The following is a 20161-nucleotide window of genomic DNA, read 5'->3' on the forward strand; positions in this document are numbered from 1 at the left end:
AAATAAAGAAATAAAAGACTGGTATAACCTTAGAAAAATAGGGGTGAATATTAAGGTAACCACAAAGGAAACTAACAATTCTACAAGTCAAAGTAAGAAACAAGAAAAATATAAAGACTCAGCAAATACAAAATCAACAACAATGAAAAAGATGAAAAGAAAATACATAAAGAAAAATGACTCAGCACAGAAAATTAAGTGGAACAAAGACACTGTCAACCACACACAAAAAAAGACATCAAAATGACAGCACTAAACTCATACCTATCAATAATTATGCCGAATATAAATGGATTAAATGCACCAATAAAGAGAGAGTGGCAGATTAGATAAAAAAAACACAATCTGTGTATATGCTTGCTGCCTACAAGAGACAGACCTTAGACTTAAAGAAACAAACAAACTAAAACTCAAAGGATGGGAAAAAAATATATCAAGCAAACAATGCCCAAAAAAGAGCAGGAGTGGCAATATTAATCTCTGACAAAATAGACTTTCAAGTAAAATCCACCACAAAGGATAAAGAAGGACACTATATAATGATTAAAGGGTCTATACACCCGGAGGCCATAACTATAATAAATATTTATGCACCCAGTGACAGAGCTCCAAAATACATAAAACAAACTCAAACAGCACTGAAAAGAGAGATAGACAGCTCCACAATAGTAGTAGAAGACTTCAACACACCACCTTCGGTGAAGGACAGAACATCCAGAAAGAAGCTCTACAAAGACATGCAAGAGCTAAATGCTACAGTCAACCAACTTGATCTCATAGGCATACACCAAACACTCTACCCAACAGCAGCCAAGTATACTTTTTTTCCAACATACATGGAACATTCTCCAGAATAGACCACATATTAGGCCATAAAGCAAGCCTTAACAAAATCCAAAGCATTGAAATATTGCAAAGCATCTTTTCTGACCATAACGCCATAAAAGTAGAAATCAATAACAGAAAAAGCAAGGAAAAAAAATCAAACACATGGAAACTGAACAACACCTTGATATGGGTGAGGCTGGAGGCTTCTCCTGACTCAAGTAGCTGCAGTGGTTGACAAACCCAAGATTGTCAGGTCAGACAGCAGGGCTGTGGCTCACAGGGCTGTGGAGACCAACGAATCCCAAAATCGGCAGGCAAGATGGCAGGTTAGATGCTAGCTCAAGTCCCAAGAACCAGAGGTCAGATGAACAGGAGCCAGCTGCAGGATCAGGAGCAAGCAAAAGCCCAGGAGCCTTACCAGAAGTCTACCTATATTGGATGCAGGCCACACCCCCAGGGAAACTCCCTTTCAACTGTTTGGCTACTCACAGCAGATCCCATCATAGAGGTAATCACATTATAGTAGATCTCATCATGAAGGTGATTACATCATTACACAACTGCCAAACTACATCATAACTGCCAAACCACTGAGAATCATGGCCCAGCCAAGTTGACACACAAACCTAACGATCACAAATAGTAAAACTGAATTTTCCCAGAATGCAATGAGTGAGGGCAAGCTAGAATGAGCTAGTGAAAATTTTGACCTGGAGAATAATTTAATAAAAGGTTATCTTTGGGTCTTTAAGATTAGATTGCTTTGCTTCACATCTTGGTTCTGCTACTTAATATCTTTGGACCCTTGGATAAGTTTCTTCACTTCGCATGCCTCGATTTCTTCATCAATAAAATGGGGCTGTTATTAGTAACAGCTCATATGACTGTTGTGAGGATTGAATGAATTAATGCTTGTAAAGTACATTGAATGGTACCTGCCCCAAGAAATGAACTCAATAAAAGCTAGTTAATATTGGATTGTTATTACTATTAAATAGTAATGTAAAGTGACAACAATGCGTTGCCAGATTGTGTAGCGTCGGCAGATGACATGGTTGTTTTATTTTTCAAGTAAATTTATAAAACAAATATGCCTACATTACAGAAGATTTTTAAGATAATAGAAAGGAAAAGAAAATCACCGGTAAGCATAAAAAAACCCTAACCCTGCTGTTATTAACACTTCCTTCTGATCTTTTCTGTGTTTCTGTTTAAAATCCTTCAGTGGTCTCCTCATTGTCTACAGGATTAAGTGCAAATTCCTTAGCATGACAAATGATAACCTACTTCTTCTCACACCTGGGCTTCAGACTCTCCCTAACACACCATGCAACCCATTCCTGTTTATATCCTTGTGCTGTTTTTTTTTTTTTTTTTTTTTGGCTCACACTGCTTGATTTAGTCAAAGTCAAAAAGCATTTGAAAATTCTAGACTCTAAAGTTACAAAGTGCTCAGTCCGGTGCCCCATCTGACTAGTAACCCATTTTCTCCTTCCCTGTCCTCAGTCTGTCTGGCAAACAGCTGCTCACGTTTGAATCTGGTCAAATGAGCCCTCCTCTGGGATCTTTCCTGTTGCTTTTCCTAAGTAGAATTGATAGCTTCTTTTGGGGGGATTCTTTTTGCCACCTATCCAATGGGACCCTAAGCAGACTTCTATCAGAACACTCTAACACTGTAATAAGGAGTCCTGGTGGCACAACAGTTAAACGCTCAGCTGCTAACCATCAGGTTGGCAGTTCAAACCCACCCAGCAGCTCCATGGGAGAAAGACCTGGCAATCTGCTACCATAAAGATTACAGGCCAAAAAAAAAAAAAAAAAAAAAAACCCTATGGGGCTGTTCTACTCTGTCACATGGAGTTGCTATGAGTTGAAATCAACTTGACAACGCCTAACAACAATAATGCGCATATTGTTTTCTCATGCATCTTACCCCATTGGACTCCAGGCTTCCTGAGGTCAGGGAACAGATCTAATTCATCTTTGTTTGTTTCTTTGTTAACATTTTATTGTGCCTTAGGTGAAAGTTTACAGAACAAATTAGTTTTCCTTTCAATAATTTATATACATATTATTTCGTGACATTGATTGCAAGCCCAGCAAAGTGTCAGCACTCTCTCCTTTTTCACTCTGAGTTCCCCGTGTCCATTTGTCTGGTTTTCCTGCCCCCTCCTGCCTTCTCTTCTTTACTTTTGGGTAGTTGTTGTCCATTTGGTCTCGTATACTTGATTCTTCTAAGGAGCACGTTCCTCACGAGTGTTATTGTTTGTTTTATAGACCTGTTTAATATTTGGCTGAAAGGTGAACTTCAGAAGTGGCTTCAGTTCTAAGTTAGAAGGGTATCTAGGGGCCATAGTCCCAGGAGTTCCTCCAGTTTCTGTCAGACCAGTAAGTCTGGTCTTTTTGTGAATTTGAATTTTGTTCTACATTTTTCTCCTGCTCTGCCTGGGACCTTCTATTTTGATCCCAGTCAGAGCCTGCGGTGGTGGTAGCAGGGCACCATCTAGTTTTTCTGGTCTCAGGCTAGTGAAGGCTGTGGTTCATGTGGTCCATTAGTCCTTTGGACTAATTGCTTCCTTGTATCTGTGGTTTTCTTCATTCTCCTTTGCTTCGGACCAAGTGAGACCAATAGTTGTATTTTAAATGGTCTCCTGAAAGCTTTTAAAATCACAGAAGCTGCTCACCAAAGTTGGATGTAGAACATTTTCTTTATGAACTATGTTAGACCAATTGACCTAGATGTCCCCAAGACCATGATCCCTAGCCCTCAACCTCAGCAACTCGGTCCATTGAGGTGCTTGGTTGTGTCTAGGAAGCTTCTATGACCATGCCCCTGTGTGGTCGATTATATACATGAATATACTTGCTACACATATAAATATGTATGTAAAAATATCCACAGCTAAACCTATGTATGTATGTGAGTGTACTCCTATACTCCCTCCTACCCTTATTCAGTATACATATCTACGTATTTATCTGCTTGTAAATTATTGTTTGTTTTTACTGTTGTTGTAGGGTTGTATATGTTATAGTATTTACTGTGGTTGCCTTTTTTTTTTGCTTTCCTCTCAGTGTCTTCCTTTGCCTTGGTTAAGTTGTGCTAACTTCCCCTATATTGTGTATTGCTTTTCCCTTCACCAAAATTAACATTTGTCTACTATCTACTTAGTGATTTTTCCCCACCCCTCTCTCCTCCCTGCTAGCCATCAAAGATTGTTTCTTTCTGCATGTAAACCTTTTCTTGACTTTCTATAATAGTGGCCTCATACAATATTTGTCCTTTTGTGGTTGGTTTATTTTGCTCAGCATAATGTCCTCCAGATTCATCCATGTTGTGAGATGTTTCGAGGATTCATCATTGTTGTTTATCGTTGCGTAGTATTCCATCATGTGTATGTGCCATAGTTTGTTTATCCATTCATCCACTGATGGGCACTTAGGTAGTTTCTGTCTTTTTACTATTGTGAATAATGCTGCAGCATATATGGGTGTGCACGTGTCTATTTGTGTGATGGCTCTTAATTTTTCTAGGATATATTCCTAGGAGTGGGATTGCTAGATCATATGGTATTTCTATTTCTAGCTTTTTAAGGAAATGCCGTATCATTTTCCATAGTGGTTGTACCATTTTACATTCCCACCAGCAGTGTATGAGAGTTCCAATTCCCCACAACCTCACCTCACCAGTATTGTTTTTTTTTTTTTTTTTTAATCAGTGCCATTCTTGCAGAGGTGAGATGGTATCTCATCATAGTTTTTATTTGCATCTCTCCACCAGGCACTCGTTGGAAATCCTATGGGGCAGTTCTACTCTGTCCTATAGGGTTGCTATGAGTCAGAATCAGCTTGCCAGCAATTTTTTTTTAATGGCTAATGATTGTGAGCATCTTTTCATGTGTTTGTTGGCCACCTGAATGTCCTGTTTGGTGAAGTGTCTGTTCACATCCTTTGCCCATTTTATGATTGGGTTGTTTATCTTTTTGTTGTTGAGTCATTGAAGTTTTCTACACATTTTAGAGATTAAATTTTATCAGATATGTCATTGCCAAAGATTTTTTCCCAGTCTGTAGTTTCTCTTTTTACTCTCTTGGTCTTTTGATGAGCAAAAGTGTTTAATTTTTAGAAGGTCTCAGTTATCTAGTTTGTCTTCCGAAGTTTGTGCATTTTTAGTTATGCTTAATATTCTATTTATGACATAGATTAGGGCCCCTAATGTTGTCCCTGTGTTTTCTTTCATGATCTTTTTAATTTTAGGTTTTGCCTTTAGGTCTTCGATCCATTCTGAGCTTGTTTTTATGTATGGTGTGAGGTATGGTTCCTGTTTAATCTTTCTGCAAATGGATATTCTGTTTTGCCAGCACCGTTTGTTGAAGAGACTGTCTCTTCCCCCATATAATGGACTTCGACACTGTCAAAGGTCAGGTGTCCATGGGTGGATGAATTTACTTCTGGTTTCTCAGTTCTGTTCCATTGGTCTATGTGTCTGTCATTATACCAGTACCAGGCTGTTTTGACTACCATCGCTGTATAGTAGGTTCTGAGATCAGGCAATGTGAGGCCTCCTGCTTTGTTCTTCTTTTTCAATAGTTTTACTTATCTAAGGATTCTTTCCTTTCCACATATAGTTGATGATTATTTTTTTCCATCTCGTTAAAGAATGTTGTTGGAATTTGGATTGGGATTGCATTATATCTATAGATCCCTTTGGGTAGTATTGACATTTTCACAATGTTAAGTCTTCCTATCCATAAGCATGGTATGGTTTTCCATTTATAAAGGTGTCTTTTGGTTTCTTGCAGTAATGTTTTGTAGTTTTCTTTGTATAAGTCTTTTACACCCCTAGTTAGAGTTATTCCTAAGTATTTTATCTTTTGGGGGCTGTTATAGATGGTATTGCTTTCCTGATTTGTTTTTTGGAATTCTCTTTGTTAGTGTAGAGGAATCTGACAGATTTTTTGGTGTTGATCTTGTGCCCTGCCACTTTGCTGAATCCTTCTATTAGTTCCAATAAGTTTCTTGCAGAATCTCTGGGATTTTCTATGTATGGGATCATATTATCTGCAAATGGGTAATTTTACTTCTTCCTTACTAATTTGGATGCCTCTTATTTCCCTTTCTTATCTTATTGCTCTAGCTAGGACTTCCAGTACAATATTGAATAAGAGTGGTGATAAAGGTTGTCTTGGTCATCTAGTGCAGAAATACCACAAGTGGATGGCTTTAACAAAGAGAAATCTATTCTCTCACAGTCTAGTAGGCTATATGTCCAAATTCAGGGCGCCAGTTCCAGGAGAAGGCTTTCTCTCTGTCGGCTCTGGAGGAAGGTCCTTGTCATCAGTCTTCCCCTGGACTAGGAGCTTCTCTGTGTAGGAAGCTCAGGTCCAAAGGATGCGCTCTGCTCCCAGTGCTGCTTTCTTGGTGGTATGAGGTCCTCCTGTCTCTCTGCTTGAGTCTCTCTTTTATATCTCAAAATAGATTGGCTTAAGACACTATCTAATCTTGTAGATCTCATCAATATAACTGCTGCTAATCCATCTAATTAACACCATAGTGATAGGATTTACAACACATAAGGAAGTCACATCAGATGACAAAATGGTAGACAATCACACATTTCTGGGAATCATGACATAGCCAAGTTGATACACATATTTTTTGGGGGACACAATTCAATCCATGACAAAGGATCCTTGTCTGGTTCCCATTCTCAAGGGCAATGCTTTCAGTCTCTCTCCACTGAGTTCACTGAGTTCAATAGTATTGGCTGATGATTTTGTATGTATGTCCTTAATTATGTTGAGGAATTTCCCTTCCATTTCTATTTTGATGAGAGTTTTTATCAGGAATGATTGTTGGACTTTATCAAATACCTTTTCTGCAACAATTGAGATAATCATGTAATCCTTTTCCTTTGTTTTATTTATTCAGTGGATTACATTGATTGATTTTCTAATGTTGAACCATCCTTGCATATCTGGGATGAATCCCACTTGGTCATGATGTATTATTTCTGTTACTTCTAATTCATCTTTGATTTCCCAGTATCTACCCAGGATAGTGCAGACATTTAGTAGGTACTGTGATACATAAGGTCACCAGGAGTCATAGCTGACTTGACAGCAACTAACAACAATAAATCAAATGAATAAATGAGTGAACCTAAACTTTTACATTGTTGCGATTATGATATGTGTATATATACCCTGCTTCTTTTTCACTTTGTATTTTATCTCAAGTAATTTTCATATTGCTACAACCAATATGTTAATGGAATTTGATACCCTTTGAAGGTCAATGCTGTCTAATAGAACTTTCTGTATTGATGGAAATGTTTGATATCTGTGTTGTCCAATACAGTAGGCATTAGGCACGTGTGGCTACTGAGCATTTGAAATGTGGCTAGTGCAACTGATTACCTGAGTTTTTAATTTTACTTAATTTTAAGTAATTTAAATTACCACATACGACTAGTGCCTACTGCAGTGGACAGTGCAGGTATAGACCATAATTACTGACTATTCATTCCCTTCTGAAGGACAGTTGAGGCACATTTATAATTATTATATTATTATTCAACTGACTGGTACTTGAAATGATGTTTAAAATATTTAAAATCAAATATAGTAATCATCTCTACCTAAATTTTTTATAATTTTAATTTTTTTGATAACTTGTACTTCCACATATGCAAAGGCAAATAGCAACTCAACACTCATTCATAGAATGAATTCCAAATTCATGGGGTTTTATTTAATTGGATATTATAAAATTTACCTACTGGTGTAGTTGTTTACAGATGTTTCAGATTATTATACTTATCCCTTGGAAAGCTTTTTATCACATGGATAATTTAAAAGATTTAAAAGTTGGACTTATATTTACTGTTTAGCAGGGTGTCTGACACTTTAATACATACTTTATATTACCAGTTCTTAAAAATCATTAAGTACAATTAATACCTTGTGTGCACATTATACGAATAGGTCTTAGGCACAGTGGTTAATGAGAAGATTATTGAATAAACTTTACCAGATGTGCCTCTCTGAGTAAGATTATCTCTCCAGCCAACAACCAAAAGCTTGCCAAAAGATAAAAGATAAATTTTATCTACTTCCCACCCAATCCTTATTTAAAGAATTATAATGCTTTTGGAAATACAGCCCAGCGTGTTTTCCAGACAGGAAAACAAAAGAAAATTCTTGTCGCCTTTAAAATATTCACTGTCAGACATTTGCTTTTATTAATGAAAAATTACCATCATTTACACGACTCTTAAGCCACAATTGTTCACTTTGGCCCATATCTATGTTTAGATCTTTGGGTAGTTATTATTTTAGCTGTATTTTATTATGTCATTTACATGTTTTAACATGTAATATTCAAAATACTGAATTATTGATAGATAATTGCAATTTGGATAGCATTAATTTTGAAGTGTCAGAGAAACAAGGTCATGTGCTAGCATAACTATTAAATTTTAGTTACTACTGGTCATCCACTTATAGAGCTGCAGATACCGTAGTAGGTAGAATTCTAAAGATATCCTCCCAAGATTCCTGTGCCCCGCTTCATGATTCTTCAAATCAAACACTAATCTAGGTATGTGCTGAAAAGACTTTGCAAGGAATTAAGGTTACTAATCAACTGACCTTAAAACAGGGAGATTATCTGGATTATCCACCTGGACCCAAAGTAATCAAATAATCACATCAGCCCTTAAAAGCAGGGGAGGAAGGCAGAAGAGTCAAGTCAAGAAATAAAGTGGAGGATCCCGAAAGGGTATGGTGATGGGAAGTCAGAGATTCCAAACATCAGAAGGATTCATCATGCCGTGGCTGGCTCTGAGATGTAGGGAGCCACATGCAAGGACTGGAGAGAGATGTCTAGGAGCTAATAGTGGCTCCTGATTGACAGCCAGCACAGAAATGAAGACCTCAGTTTTAGAGCTGCAAGGAAATGAATTCAGCCAACAACCAGAATGAGCTTGGAAGTAAGATTCTTCCCAGAGCCTTCTGATAGGATCCCAGACAACCAACACCTTTATTTCGGTCTTGAAAAACCTGGAGCACATAAACCAGCCCAACTACCCCAAATTTCTCACCTACAGAACTGTGAGATAATAAATTTGTGTTGTTTTAAGCTGCTAAATTTGTGGTAATTTGTTACAGCATCAATGAAAAATTATTACTGATACCAAATTAATCATTGGACAATTTGGAGAGATATTGAAGTGTGCCCAAGCCTCAGTACGTGTGTTTATTTACGATCTAGATATGGTCTCATGTTAAAATGTAAGGTTTTATTGTTTTAATCTATATACTAGGAATGTTTCAATATTTCCTAATGTTTGGTAGTTCCCTTTACACATAAACCCAATTTAAATTTATGTGATAGGAAAGAACTTGTAGCTTGCTTTGATCCTAATGTTTGGCTCATGAATATAGTATAAAACCAATATAGATCAAAAGTTTCTTGAGGGTAGGAACCATCTTTCATTTATCGTTGTTATCTATCCCCAGGTATACAGTAGGCATTTAATAAATACTTGTTGAATGTTGTATGTATTGGTTTGTCTTTTTGCTCTAAGAAAAAAGTTTACTTTAAAAACTATGTTATGTATGCTTTCCAATAGGTTATGCTTTCTAATCCAGTACTAGAAAATCCAGTGAATTTGGAAGCAGCCCAAATGCTGATTGCTGATGAATCTCTGTACCAAATAACAGTGCTAAAGCGTTTCAACCAGCCATTACAATGTAAGAAGCAACTACTTGTTGTTATTTGGCAATTATTACTTATACATTTGTAGCAAATAAGTGATCTAACAAATAACTGTTTTATAAGGGAATGTTTGAATATTTTCTGTATCTTTTTTCAGTAATGAAATGGTACTAAGATTTCTCCTACTCTCTTTGTCAAGTCAATCAGTGTGACTTTTTTTTTAAAGATCATCAGAAACTTAAGCATAGTTTCTTTAAATGGTGATCATATGGATGGATGGTGCCAACTGGAGCTAGTCTACTCATCACAGAGAAATAACATCTAATTTTAACTCTTTGATCTATAATGGATATTTCTTAGGCTTCACTTGGAGTACCTCAGATCTTTCTGATCTGAGTCTCTTTTGCTCTTGATTAGCAAAATACTCAGCTTTTTTCCTGGAGAGCTCCTGCCCCAGGTGTTCCTTCTAAAGGTCCGATGGAAATGGAAGTTTCTGAAGCCTTTCCATTTTTCTGCTTTGCTGAGCCGTTTGGCTTGCTCATTGCTCGTCCTGTCTCTTTACTGCTAACTCCATTGCCCTGTGCTCTCTCCAGTTAGCAGAGCAGTGCTGTTGGCTCATTCTGTCCAGAGAGGTTTCCCACAATGCAGAGCTGGGCCCCTAGTGGCACAGTTCTTTCATTTATATGCTGCCTTCTCCTTCCAGTAGTGCGCAGTCCCCTTGCTTAGTAACTGATAGCATTACCTCCCCAGTCAGCAGGCCTTGCTGATCAGGCTCTGCCAAACTGATGTTTCATTGTGCTTTTTCTCTCACATGTCCATTGTCTTTCTTTTCCTAGTCCATTAGACAGGTCTGTACAATAGTGACTAAGTTCAAGTGCTCTTCCACAGGGCTTCTGGGTCTGATGAAAATCAAGGGGATATTAACCAAGCATCTTTTTTGGTATCTCTGAACATGTTGTGATTGTTCCAGAGTTCATCTAACAATCCCTGACAATTTTGAAGCTGGTTTGTACATAGAATGAGTGGTACCACTTCACGCTGACCTACCAAAATACTATAGCATACCTACATACTCACGATTCACTACTGTATCCCCTGTACCTGTAAGAGTACTGGCACTTGGTAAATATTGGTGGAATTACTGAATGACTGAACTAATGATACACATCATTTAACTTTTTAATGAGCTCTATATCACTATTGTTACAAAGAATTATTCTATATAATAAAGCTGTGTCCATGAAAGTGAAGAAGACTTGAAGCACTTGCTGATGAAGATCAAAGACTACAGCCTTCAGCATGGATTGCATGTCAACATAGAGAAAACAAAAATCCTTACAACTGGACTGATAAGCAACATCATGATAAACGGAGAAAATATTGAAGTTGTCAAGGATTTCATTTTACTTGGATCCATAATCAATGCCCATGGAAGTAGCAGTCAAGAAATCAAAAGACATACTGCATTGGGCCATTCTGCTGCAAAAAACCTCTTGAAAGTGTTAAAAGCAAAGATGTCACTTTGAGGACTAAGGTGGGCCTGACCCAAGCCATGGTGTTTTCAATCGCCTCATATGAATGCGAAAGCTAGACAATGAATAAGGAAGATTGAAGAAGAGTTGATGCCTTTGAGTCATAGTGTTGGCGAAGAATACTGAATATACCATGGACTGCCAGAACAAACAAATGTGTCTTGGAAGAATTATAGCTAGAATGCTTCTTAGAAGCAAGATGATGAGACTTCGTTTCACATACTTTGGACATGTTATCAGAAGGGACCAGTCCCTGAAGGACATCATACTTGGTACAGTAGAGGATCAGTGAAAAAGAGGAGGACCCTCAACGATACGGACTGACACAGTGTCGGCAACAGTGGGCTTAAGCATAACAACAATTGTGAGAATGGTGCAGGACCAGGCAGTGTTTTGTTCTGTTGTGCATAGGGTGGCCATGAGTCAGAACCGACTCTGGCACCTAACAACAACATGTCCATTTTCAGCTGAATGGCAATTTTAAAAGTCGGTTTTAAGGAATTTTTTTACAGTAACTGGTTCTGTGCAATAGACTTTGTTTTTGCCAACCTTGGAAACCCACCCCTTCCATCCCTGAGTGCTGCCCCCACAGGAGCAACAACAGCTTTCACGACATTTGGCTATTTCTTCTGGAATTTACTACTATGTTTCTAAGCTTATCTATACTAACATTTCTGGGGTGTTAAGTTTTAGAAATTATTTGTAGACTTGTTATAAAATATAAGGATTTAGTTCTTATGCTGCTGTTCCCACCTATTCTTCCTCTCTCTCATTCTCCTGCTAAAGTTACATCACAATGTTTGTTTGCTTTATTATGACTATTTAAATATTCTTCACAGGTGAGCCATGTATGATTGTTTTTCTCGTACAAACGTCCTAATTTTTCATTTCCTTGTTTTTTAATCTCCTAAACTTACTGACAAAGCTATAAAATGACTCCCAGGATGGTCAAACACATCCATCCCTCCCCCCCGCCCCTTGGGGCTTTCCTGTGGTGCTCCATCCTTCTCCTTTAATTCTGAATTGGCAGTTGTCAAGACCTGCACCGTAGTTATCCTGGGACTACTCTTTCACCTTCCTCCTGGGCTGGCATTCCTGTTTGATCCTTCATTTTCCTCTTTGTTCATTTGCTCGTTCATTTTATTGTAGCACATCTTTTAGGAGCTTCTTAAGAAAGGGTGCATGGGAGCTAAATCTTTTATGACTTTGTGTGTCTAAAAATATATTTATTCTACTCTCATGTTCATAGTTTGTTTAAATATTGAATTTTAGTTTGGAAATAATTATCTTTCAGAATTTTAAAGATTCGTTACCTTCTAGGTTCTAGAGTTATTCTTGAGAAGTCTGATTTCATTCAGATGTCCAATTTTTCATGTGTTATTTATTCTTACTTTCTGGAAACCTTTAGAATCTTCTTTTTATTTTCAGTGATCTGAAATTTCTTGATAATGTTTGTGTTTTGTTTTTGGTCTCCTCATTCATCATGTAGGGCACTCTAATCCTTCAGTTCTAGGAAATTTTCTTATATGACTTCTTTTATTATTTCTTCCCCCTCCATTTTCCCTGTTCTCTCTTCTAGATCTCTTGTGATTTGGATGTTGGACCTGATCCTCTAATTTAAAAAGATCTATTCTCTCCTATTATATATCTCATTGTCTTTTGTTCTATTTTCTGAGAGACTTCCAGAAAAATATGTTTCTAGTTCCCATTTTTCCCCCTGCTTATTTGTTTTGGCTGCTGTCTTTCATGATGTTGGCTTTGCTCTAATGTCTGGTGATCTTTGGCTGTCCATTTATATAAGGGAACCTATGATGAATGATGCATTAAAAAGATTGGAAGTTCTGTTGACTGTTTTGCTTCATTATAGGGTTATTCAGTGGGGACCTGGCCATTTCATTAATTAAGCTTAACTATTTCTCTTGAAGGAACCCTGGTGACACAGTGGTTCATCGCTCGTCTGCCGACTGAAAGGTTGGCAGTTTGAACCCACAAGCCACTTCACAGGAGAAAGACTGTGGCAGTCTGCTTCTGTAAAGATTACAGCCTTGTTAACCCTGTCTAAAGAGTCGCTGTGAATCAGAATTGACTCAATGGCAAGGGTTTTTTTTTTATTTCTCTTGAGGTAAATCCTCCAATCTTGTGCCTGGCAAGAGATAGACACTAGCTGCTTATAATCTGGGACCTAAGTAGGGAGAAAACCAGGAATCTTATGTGTTCAATATGATTTATTTGATTTATCCTCTGTTTCAGTCTCTTACCATACTCCTGTTCTGATTTGTGCCTAGTATTCTCTAGTCCTAAGCCTCTTTGGCTCAGTTTCTCTAGAGATTAAATATCCTCCCTTCTGCCTGGGTAGAGAAGGGGTGGTCACTGGGTTGCACAGGACGAGGATATAAGTCTTTGTGGTGTGTGCCATACCCCTGCTTTCAGAGGTATTTGGTACCTCCAATTTTTGAATATTTTTGGAAGTTCTGAAGTGCAAATAAGCTCACTTCCTATTGAATTCTCATCATACAGTGAGGTTTCAAATTTCTATGACCTGCTAAGACAATTACCATTTGACATCTGTTTTCCATCTTGAAAAAAAATTATCATCTTTATTTTTTGCTCTACTTGAGGTTTTATGCCTTATTTTTATTCTTTTATTACCATTCTATTGAAGCTTTGGAGAGACAGCATGTAAAACCGTATATTCAATTTTCCATGTTAACCAGAATCCCTTCATATTTTTCTTTACAGTGAAAAATGACAGTTCTGTGTCATCTAAAGAACCACAGGAACTTGTCAGGTAAGTTTTTCTTTACACAATTCTATGTAGATTTATTTACTAAAAGGATTATTGATTTAAACTGTTTATATTTTCTATCATGATTGAATTTTTTTTTAATCTAGAAAAGGAGGTAGGTATCTTTCTCTTACAATACCTTTTTAAAGAGTTGGCTTTAGGAAAAATGTGGAAAATTATTAGTTCTTTCTGAACCAGCAAATTAAAATTGAATGTAACTATATTAACCTGGCCATTTTTATTTTTATTTTTTAAATGGAAAAAAATGTGATAAGCACAAACCATTATAGATTATAAAAATCCAAGTAATTAAGGAGAAGATAGATTATAGAGGAAAATAGAGTTAGGGCGAAAGCCATTGCATCATTTGAGAGACAACCTAACAATGTGGTAATTCAGCCATTAACACTTGAGCAATGTATAGGCCTATACTCTTATATATGGTTCTGCAGCATTTTGTCCTTGAGCATTTCCTCACTCAATGAGATACAGAAAACCACCAGCTAACGTTGAAGTAATGCTTCAGCTCATGTTTCCCTGACTGGCCTTATATGAAAGATGAATAAAATTAGGTAACATAAGTGGCTTCTGTTTGTGAGTAGTACAGTAGTTTGGGATTCAGTAGTGGGACATTGTTGTTTTAAGGGTCATTAAGTCATTTAGACTCATAGTGACCCCATGTGACAGAGTAGAACAGCCCTACAGGATTTTCTAGGCTATAATCCTCACAGGAGCAGATTGCTAGGTCTTTCTCCTGCAGAGCTACTTCGTTGTTGTTGTGTGCCATCGCGTGGATTCCAACTCATAGTGACCCTATAGGACAGAGTAGAACTGCCCCGTAAGGTTTCCAGGGAGTGGCTGGTGGATTTGAACTGCCATCCTTTTGGTTAGCAGCCTGAGCTCTTAACCACTTCACCATCAGGGCTCCACAGAGCCACTAGGTGGATTTAAACCGCCAACCTTTCATTTAACAGTCAAGCGCTTAATCATTGCACATCAGGACTCCTTATAAAGCATCATACACAATAAAATACAAGGAGTAGAGTGGTGAGTAAGAAGGGTACATCCTCTTGCTTTTACTGAGAAAGTATAAGATAGAACATAAGCACAAAAGTTAGTAAATAAGAAACATATTAAAAAGTATTATAAAGAGAATTGACTATGGTAATATGAGTAGCTGGCTGGCTACCTAAGTGATTAATAAAGATTTCTCTGAAGAGGTGATGTTTAAGCTGGGATATAAATTATAAGGAATCTTCCATGCAAACTTTAGGAGAGGAGCATTCTAAGCAGAGGGAATAAATAATGCAAAGACCCTAAATTGGATAAAAGCATGGTGTGTTAGAGGATCAGAAAAAGACCAGTGTAGCTGGAACATGGCAAAGGAGTAAGCCAATCAGGGTAGACGATGAAGTAAGAGAAGTAGGAAGGGGCCAGATCACTTAGGGCTTTATAAACCTGGGAAGGAATTTGGATTTTATTATACTTGTGGTGGGAATTTGAATATAATCAGATTTACATTTAAAAAGCACTACTTTAGCTGCTGTGTGGGAAATATGTTGTGAGGGATACAAAAGAAGAAGAATTTAGTAAGATATTTCATTAGAGCAGGGGAGAGATGGTGGTTTGGACTAGGATTGGAGGCATAGATATGGAAAGGGATAAAAGTGAATAAAGTAAATAAATTAAAAATATAGTTTGAAGAAGCCTTAACTGATCAGATGTGGTATGTGAGAGAAAGTAGAATTAAGGATAATGACTAGATTTTGGTTTGCGCTGTGAGCAGTGCAATCATTTACTGAGATGGGGGAGATCAGAAAAGACACAGGTTTTAGGGTATAAATAAAGAATTTTGTGTAGGTCAATGTTGTTTTTTTTTTGTCAGGTGCCATCGAGTTGGTTCCAACTCATAGCGACCCTATGTACAACAGTACAAAATACTGCCTGGTTCTACACCATCCTTACAATCGTTGTTATGCTTGAGTGCATTGTTACAGCCACTGTGTCAATTCATCTCAGTGAGGGTCTTCCTCTTTTACACTGACCCTCTACTTTACCAAGTGTTATGTCCTTTTCAAGGGACTGATCCCTCCTGATAACATATGATAACTGTGTAGATCATAACAAATTATGGATAACATTGCGAAGAATGGGAATTGCAGAACACTTAGTTATGCTCATGAGGAACCTGTACATAGATCAAGAGGCAGTTGTTGGAACAGAACAAGGGGATACTGCATGGTTTAAAGTCAGGAAAGGTGTTCATCAGGGTTGTATCCTTTCACCATACTTATTCAATCTGTATGCTGAGCAGATAATCAGAGAAGCTGGACTGTATGAAGAAGAACAGGGCATCAGGATTGAAGAAAGACTCATTAACAACCTGCGATATGCAGATGACACAACCTTGTTTGCTGAAAGTGAAGAGGACTTAAAGCACTTACTGATGAAGATCAAAGACCACAGCCTTCAGTATGGATTACCCCTCAACATAAAGAAAACAAAAATTCTCACAACTGGACCAATAAGCAACATCATGATAAATGGAGAAAAGATTGAAGTTGTCAAGGATTTCATTTTATTTGGATCCATGATCAACACCCATGGAAGCAGCAGTCGAGAAATCAAACGTTGCACTGCCTTGAGTAAATCTGCTGCAAAAGACCTCTTTAAAGTGTTGAACATCAAAGATGTCACTTTAAAGACTAAGGTGTGCCTGATCCAAGCCATGGCACTTTCAGTTCCCTCATATGGATGCGAAAGCTGAACAGTGAATAAGGAAGACTGAAGAAGAATTGATGCCTTTATGGTGTTGGCGAAGAATATTTAACATACCATTGTCATGGATTAAATTATGTCCCCCCAAAAATGTATCAACTTGGGAAGGTCATGATTCTCAGTATTGTATGATTGTCTACCATTTTAACATCTGATGTGATTTCCCTATGTGTTGTAAATGCTATCACTATGACGTAATAAAATGGATTAGCAGCAGTTATATTGTTGAGGTCTACAAGATTAGGTAGTGTCTTAAGCCAGTCTCTTTTGAGATATAAGAGAGAAAAGTGAGCAGAGAGACATGAGAACCTTATACCATCAAGAAGGCAGTGCCAGGAGCAGAGCATGTCATTTGGACCTGAGGTTCCTGTGCAAAGAAGCTCCCAGACCAAGGGAAGATTGCTGACACGGACCTTCCTCCAGAGCCAACAGAGAAAGTGTTCCCCTGGAGCTGACACCCTGAATTTGGACTTGTAGCTTACTGGACTGTGAGAGAATAAATTTCTCTTTGTTAAAGCCATCCACTTGTGGTATTTCTGTTATAGCAGCACTAGATGACTAAGACAACCGGGGACTGCCAGAAAAACAAATCTGTCTTGAAAGAAGTACAGCCAGAATGCTGCTTAGAAGCTAGGATGATGAGATTTTGTCTTACATGCTTTGGACATGTTATCAAGAGGGACCATTCCCTGGAGAAGGACATCATGCTTGGTAAAATAGAGGGTCAGTGAAAAAGAGGAAGATGCTGTACACGCTGGATTGACACAGTGGCTGCAACAGTGGGCTCAAGCATAACAATGATTGAGAGGCTGATGCAGGACCAGGCAGCATTTCATACTGTTGTAAATAGGGTCGCTATGAGTCAGAACTGATTTGACAGCATCTAAAGACAACAATCTTTATGGAAACAGATTACCAGGCCTTTTCTTCCAAGGTGCCACTGAGTGGGTTCAAATTGCTAACTTTTGATTACCAGTCAAGTTCAAATCATTTGGGCCACACAGGGACTTTAAGATTGGTTTAACTTTAATAAATTAATCACTGTCAATGACCACATTAACCAAATAAAGGGGAAAACCATAAAATTATCTCAGTGAATTCAGAAAAAGTATTTGTTGACATTTATAACCCATTCATGATAAAAATTCTCAGAATACTAGAAGTAGAAGGGAAATCCTTTAGTACAAGAAAGGGAATGTATAAAAATCCAACAGCCAGCTTCATACTTAAATGTGAAGTGTAAAGTGCTTTTCCCTTGAGTTTAGGAACAAGATAAGCATGTCCACTATCACTTCTGTTCAAGATTGTACTGGAGGTTCTAGTCAGTGCAATCAGGTTGAAAAGAAATAAAAGTTATAAAGGTTAGAAAGGGTGAAATAAAACCATCTTTATTCACAGAGAACACAATTGTGTACATAGTGAAATTCAATTAAGTATAAAAGCATGAAAATTAGTAAGTGAATTTAGCAAGGACCATGGATACTAGGTAAAGATTTAAAAATCGGTTATTTTATATACTAACAATCAACAAATAGAAAATGAAATTTTAAAATACCACTTACGAGAGCACCAAAATGTAACAAAAATGCATAAGACCTCTGGACTGAAAACCACAAAATATTTCTGGGAGAAAGTTTAAAAGACCTAAATAAATAAGAGACAGACACAGTATTTGTGGTTTGGGAAAGACTCAATATTAATACAATGTCAATTCTTCCCAAATTTATAGATTCCATTCAACCCCAACCAAAATCTCAGCACTTTTTCTTTTCCTGGAAATTGACAAGCTAGTTCTAAAATGTATATAGAAATATAAAAGGCCTGGAATAACCATGTCAGTATAGAAGAACAAAGTTAGAGAACTTACACTCCCAGATATTAAGACACGCTTAGAAAGCTACAGTAAGCTTCACTCTGATTAGATCATTTGAGGTCCCTAAACTAATCACCATGGTCAGACAGCCCTGAACCCATCAGGCCCCTGGTTTAGAACTAGGTGTGGGATCAGTCTCATTCAGACCACATGGCTTCTATGTAATGGGGGGAAAGAATGGAATTTCTGTTGGGGAGGCAACCACAATGTCCATTTACAACAATCTTCATAGAGAAGATAATATTTTTACTGGAACTGAATCTTGATGAGTAGGAATTTCACAGACACAGAAAAGATTTTCTAGATAAAACTGCTTGTGCAGATACAGAAGTGTGATATTACGGTAAGTTTAGGAATGGCAGGAAGTTCTGTGTAATGGAGTCTGTAGATGTGGGGATGAATAACGAAGAAAAGGCTGGAAATGGCCAGATGGTGAAGAGTCTTGGATTCTGTTTGAAAGTGTTTAGACTTCATCCTATAGAATTAGATAGCCAAAAGTGGTTTTTAAGAAGAAGGGTGATAACCTGGAATAGGGAGAGACTGAGCATAGGCAAACAATTAGAGAACTGTTAGCATTTGCAGGAGAGACATCATGAGGTACTAATCCAAGGCAATTGAGAAGCCCAGCTGACACTGACTAGGTGCTAAACTTCCTGCTTGACTCTTTTCATGCATTAGGGTCATCGAATGTTCACAACAACCACATGAGAAAGTTCTAACTCTTAGTTTTATAGATGAGAAAACAAGCATAGAAAGTCAGGTAACTTGCCCTGGCTCACACAGCTAATAAGTAGTGATACTAGAGTGTGTTTTAACCCAGGCCGGATGATTCCAGAGCCTGTACTTTTAGCCATGACAGTACACAACTAGATCACGATGGACAGGAAGATTCCATCCAGAGATTTAGGCTTTGCTTATGGCTAGATGTTACTTCCATGAAATGGCACTCCTCTGAATCTCTTTTACCCTTAATGATTCTTTCTGTTTCTTTCACTGGCTCCTCTGAACTGTGAATTGGATTCTGCTCTTTCTTTTCTAAACAGTTAATCCTTTGGAGTTTGTTTTCCTAATGGCTTCATCTATCAGCCTTTAGGTTGATTTACCCCAATCTCTTCTTTCCAGTCTCAGTTTCTTAATCACACACCTAAAGGCCATTTCCACTTGCCTGTCTTATCATCACCTAAAACCCATGTCTGAAATCAAACTCGTCTTTTACTTCACTTTCACTTGATACTTTCTATTAATAGCAAAACTTCTTCCATGCTTTAGAATATTTGACCCTCAAATTTCTTAACCTTTCATACCCTATCAAGCAATCCATTCTGTCAATTCATTCGCATTGTCTCTTAGATTCACCTCCTCCCCTTTGTAACCTTTGCTCTGACCCTAGCATTAGCTCTCAGTATCTCCTGCATTTGTTCCCTAACTGGTCCTCCACATGTAATCTCCCTTATATTATCCACCCCATGTACTAATGCCAGAGTAAACTCTTGTTCAGACACTGATTTCATAATTTATTTGCTTTATTCAAGAAGTTCTATTGGCTCTCTATGACCTAATGAATCAAGTCTACTGAATCAACTCTAACCTGTCCTTTGCCTAAATTTGATGGCCCCGCATTGTCTGATTTCACTTGCTTTATCA

The 20161-nt window shown here is 37.7% G+C and overlaps 1 protein-coding gene across 1 annotated transcript in view; it reads left to right on the forward strand.

The window, feature by feature from the left end:
• Positions 1-20161, forward strand: part of UBE2U (ubiquitin conjugating enzyme E2 U) — a 41675-nt gene that overhangs the window by 13410 nt on the left and 8104 nt on the right. Inside the window, exons 5-6 of the mRNA XM_004369016.2 lie at positions 9464-9584; positions 13821-13869. Of these exons, the coding sequence (XP_004369073.1) occupies positions 9464-9584; positions 13821-13869 (170 nt within the window). The remainder of the gene's footprint in view (positions 1-9463; positions 9585-13820; positions 13870-20161) is intronic.

This window comes from Trichechus manatus, unplaced genomic scaffold (genome assembly GCF_000243295.1).
Source record: "Trichechus manatus latirostris isolate Lorelei unplaced genomic scaffold, TriManLat1.0 scaffold00003, whole genome shotgun sequence".
NCBI classification, from domain to species: domain Eukaryota; kingdom Metazoa; phylum Chordata; class Mammalia; order Sirenia; family Trichechidae; genus Trichechus; species Trichechus manatus.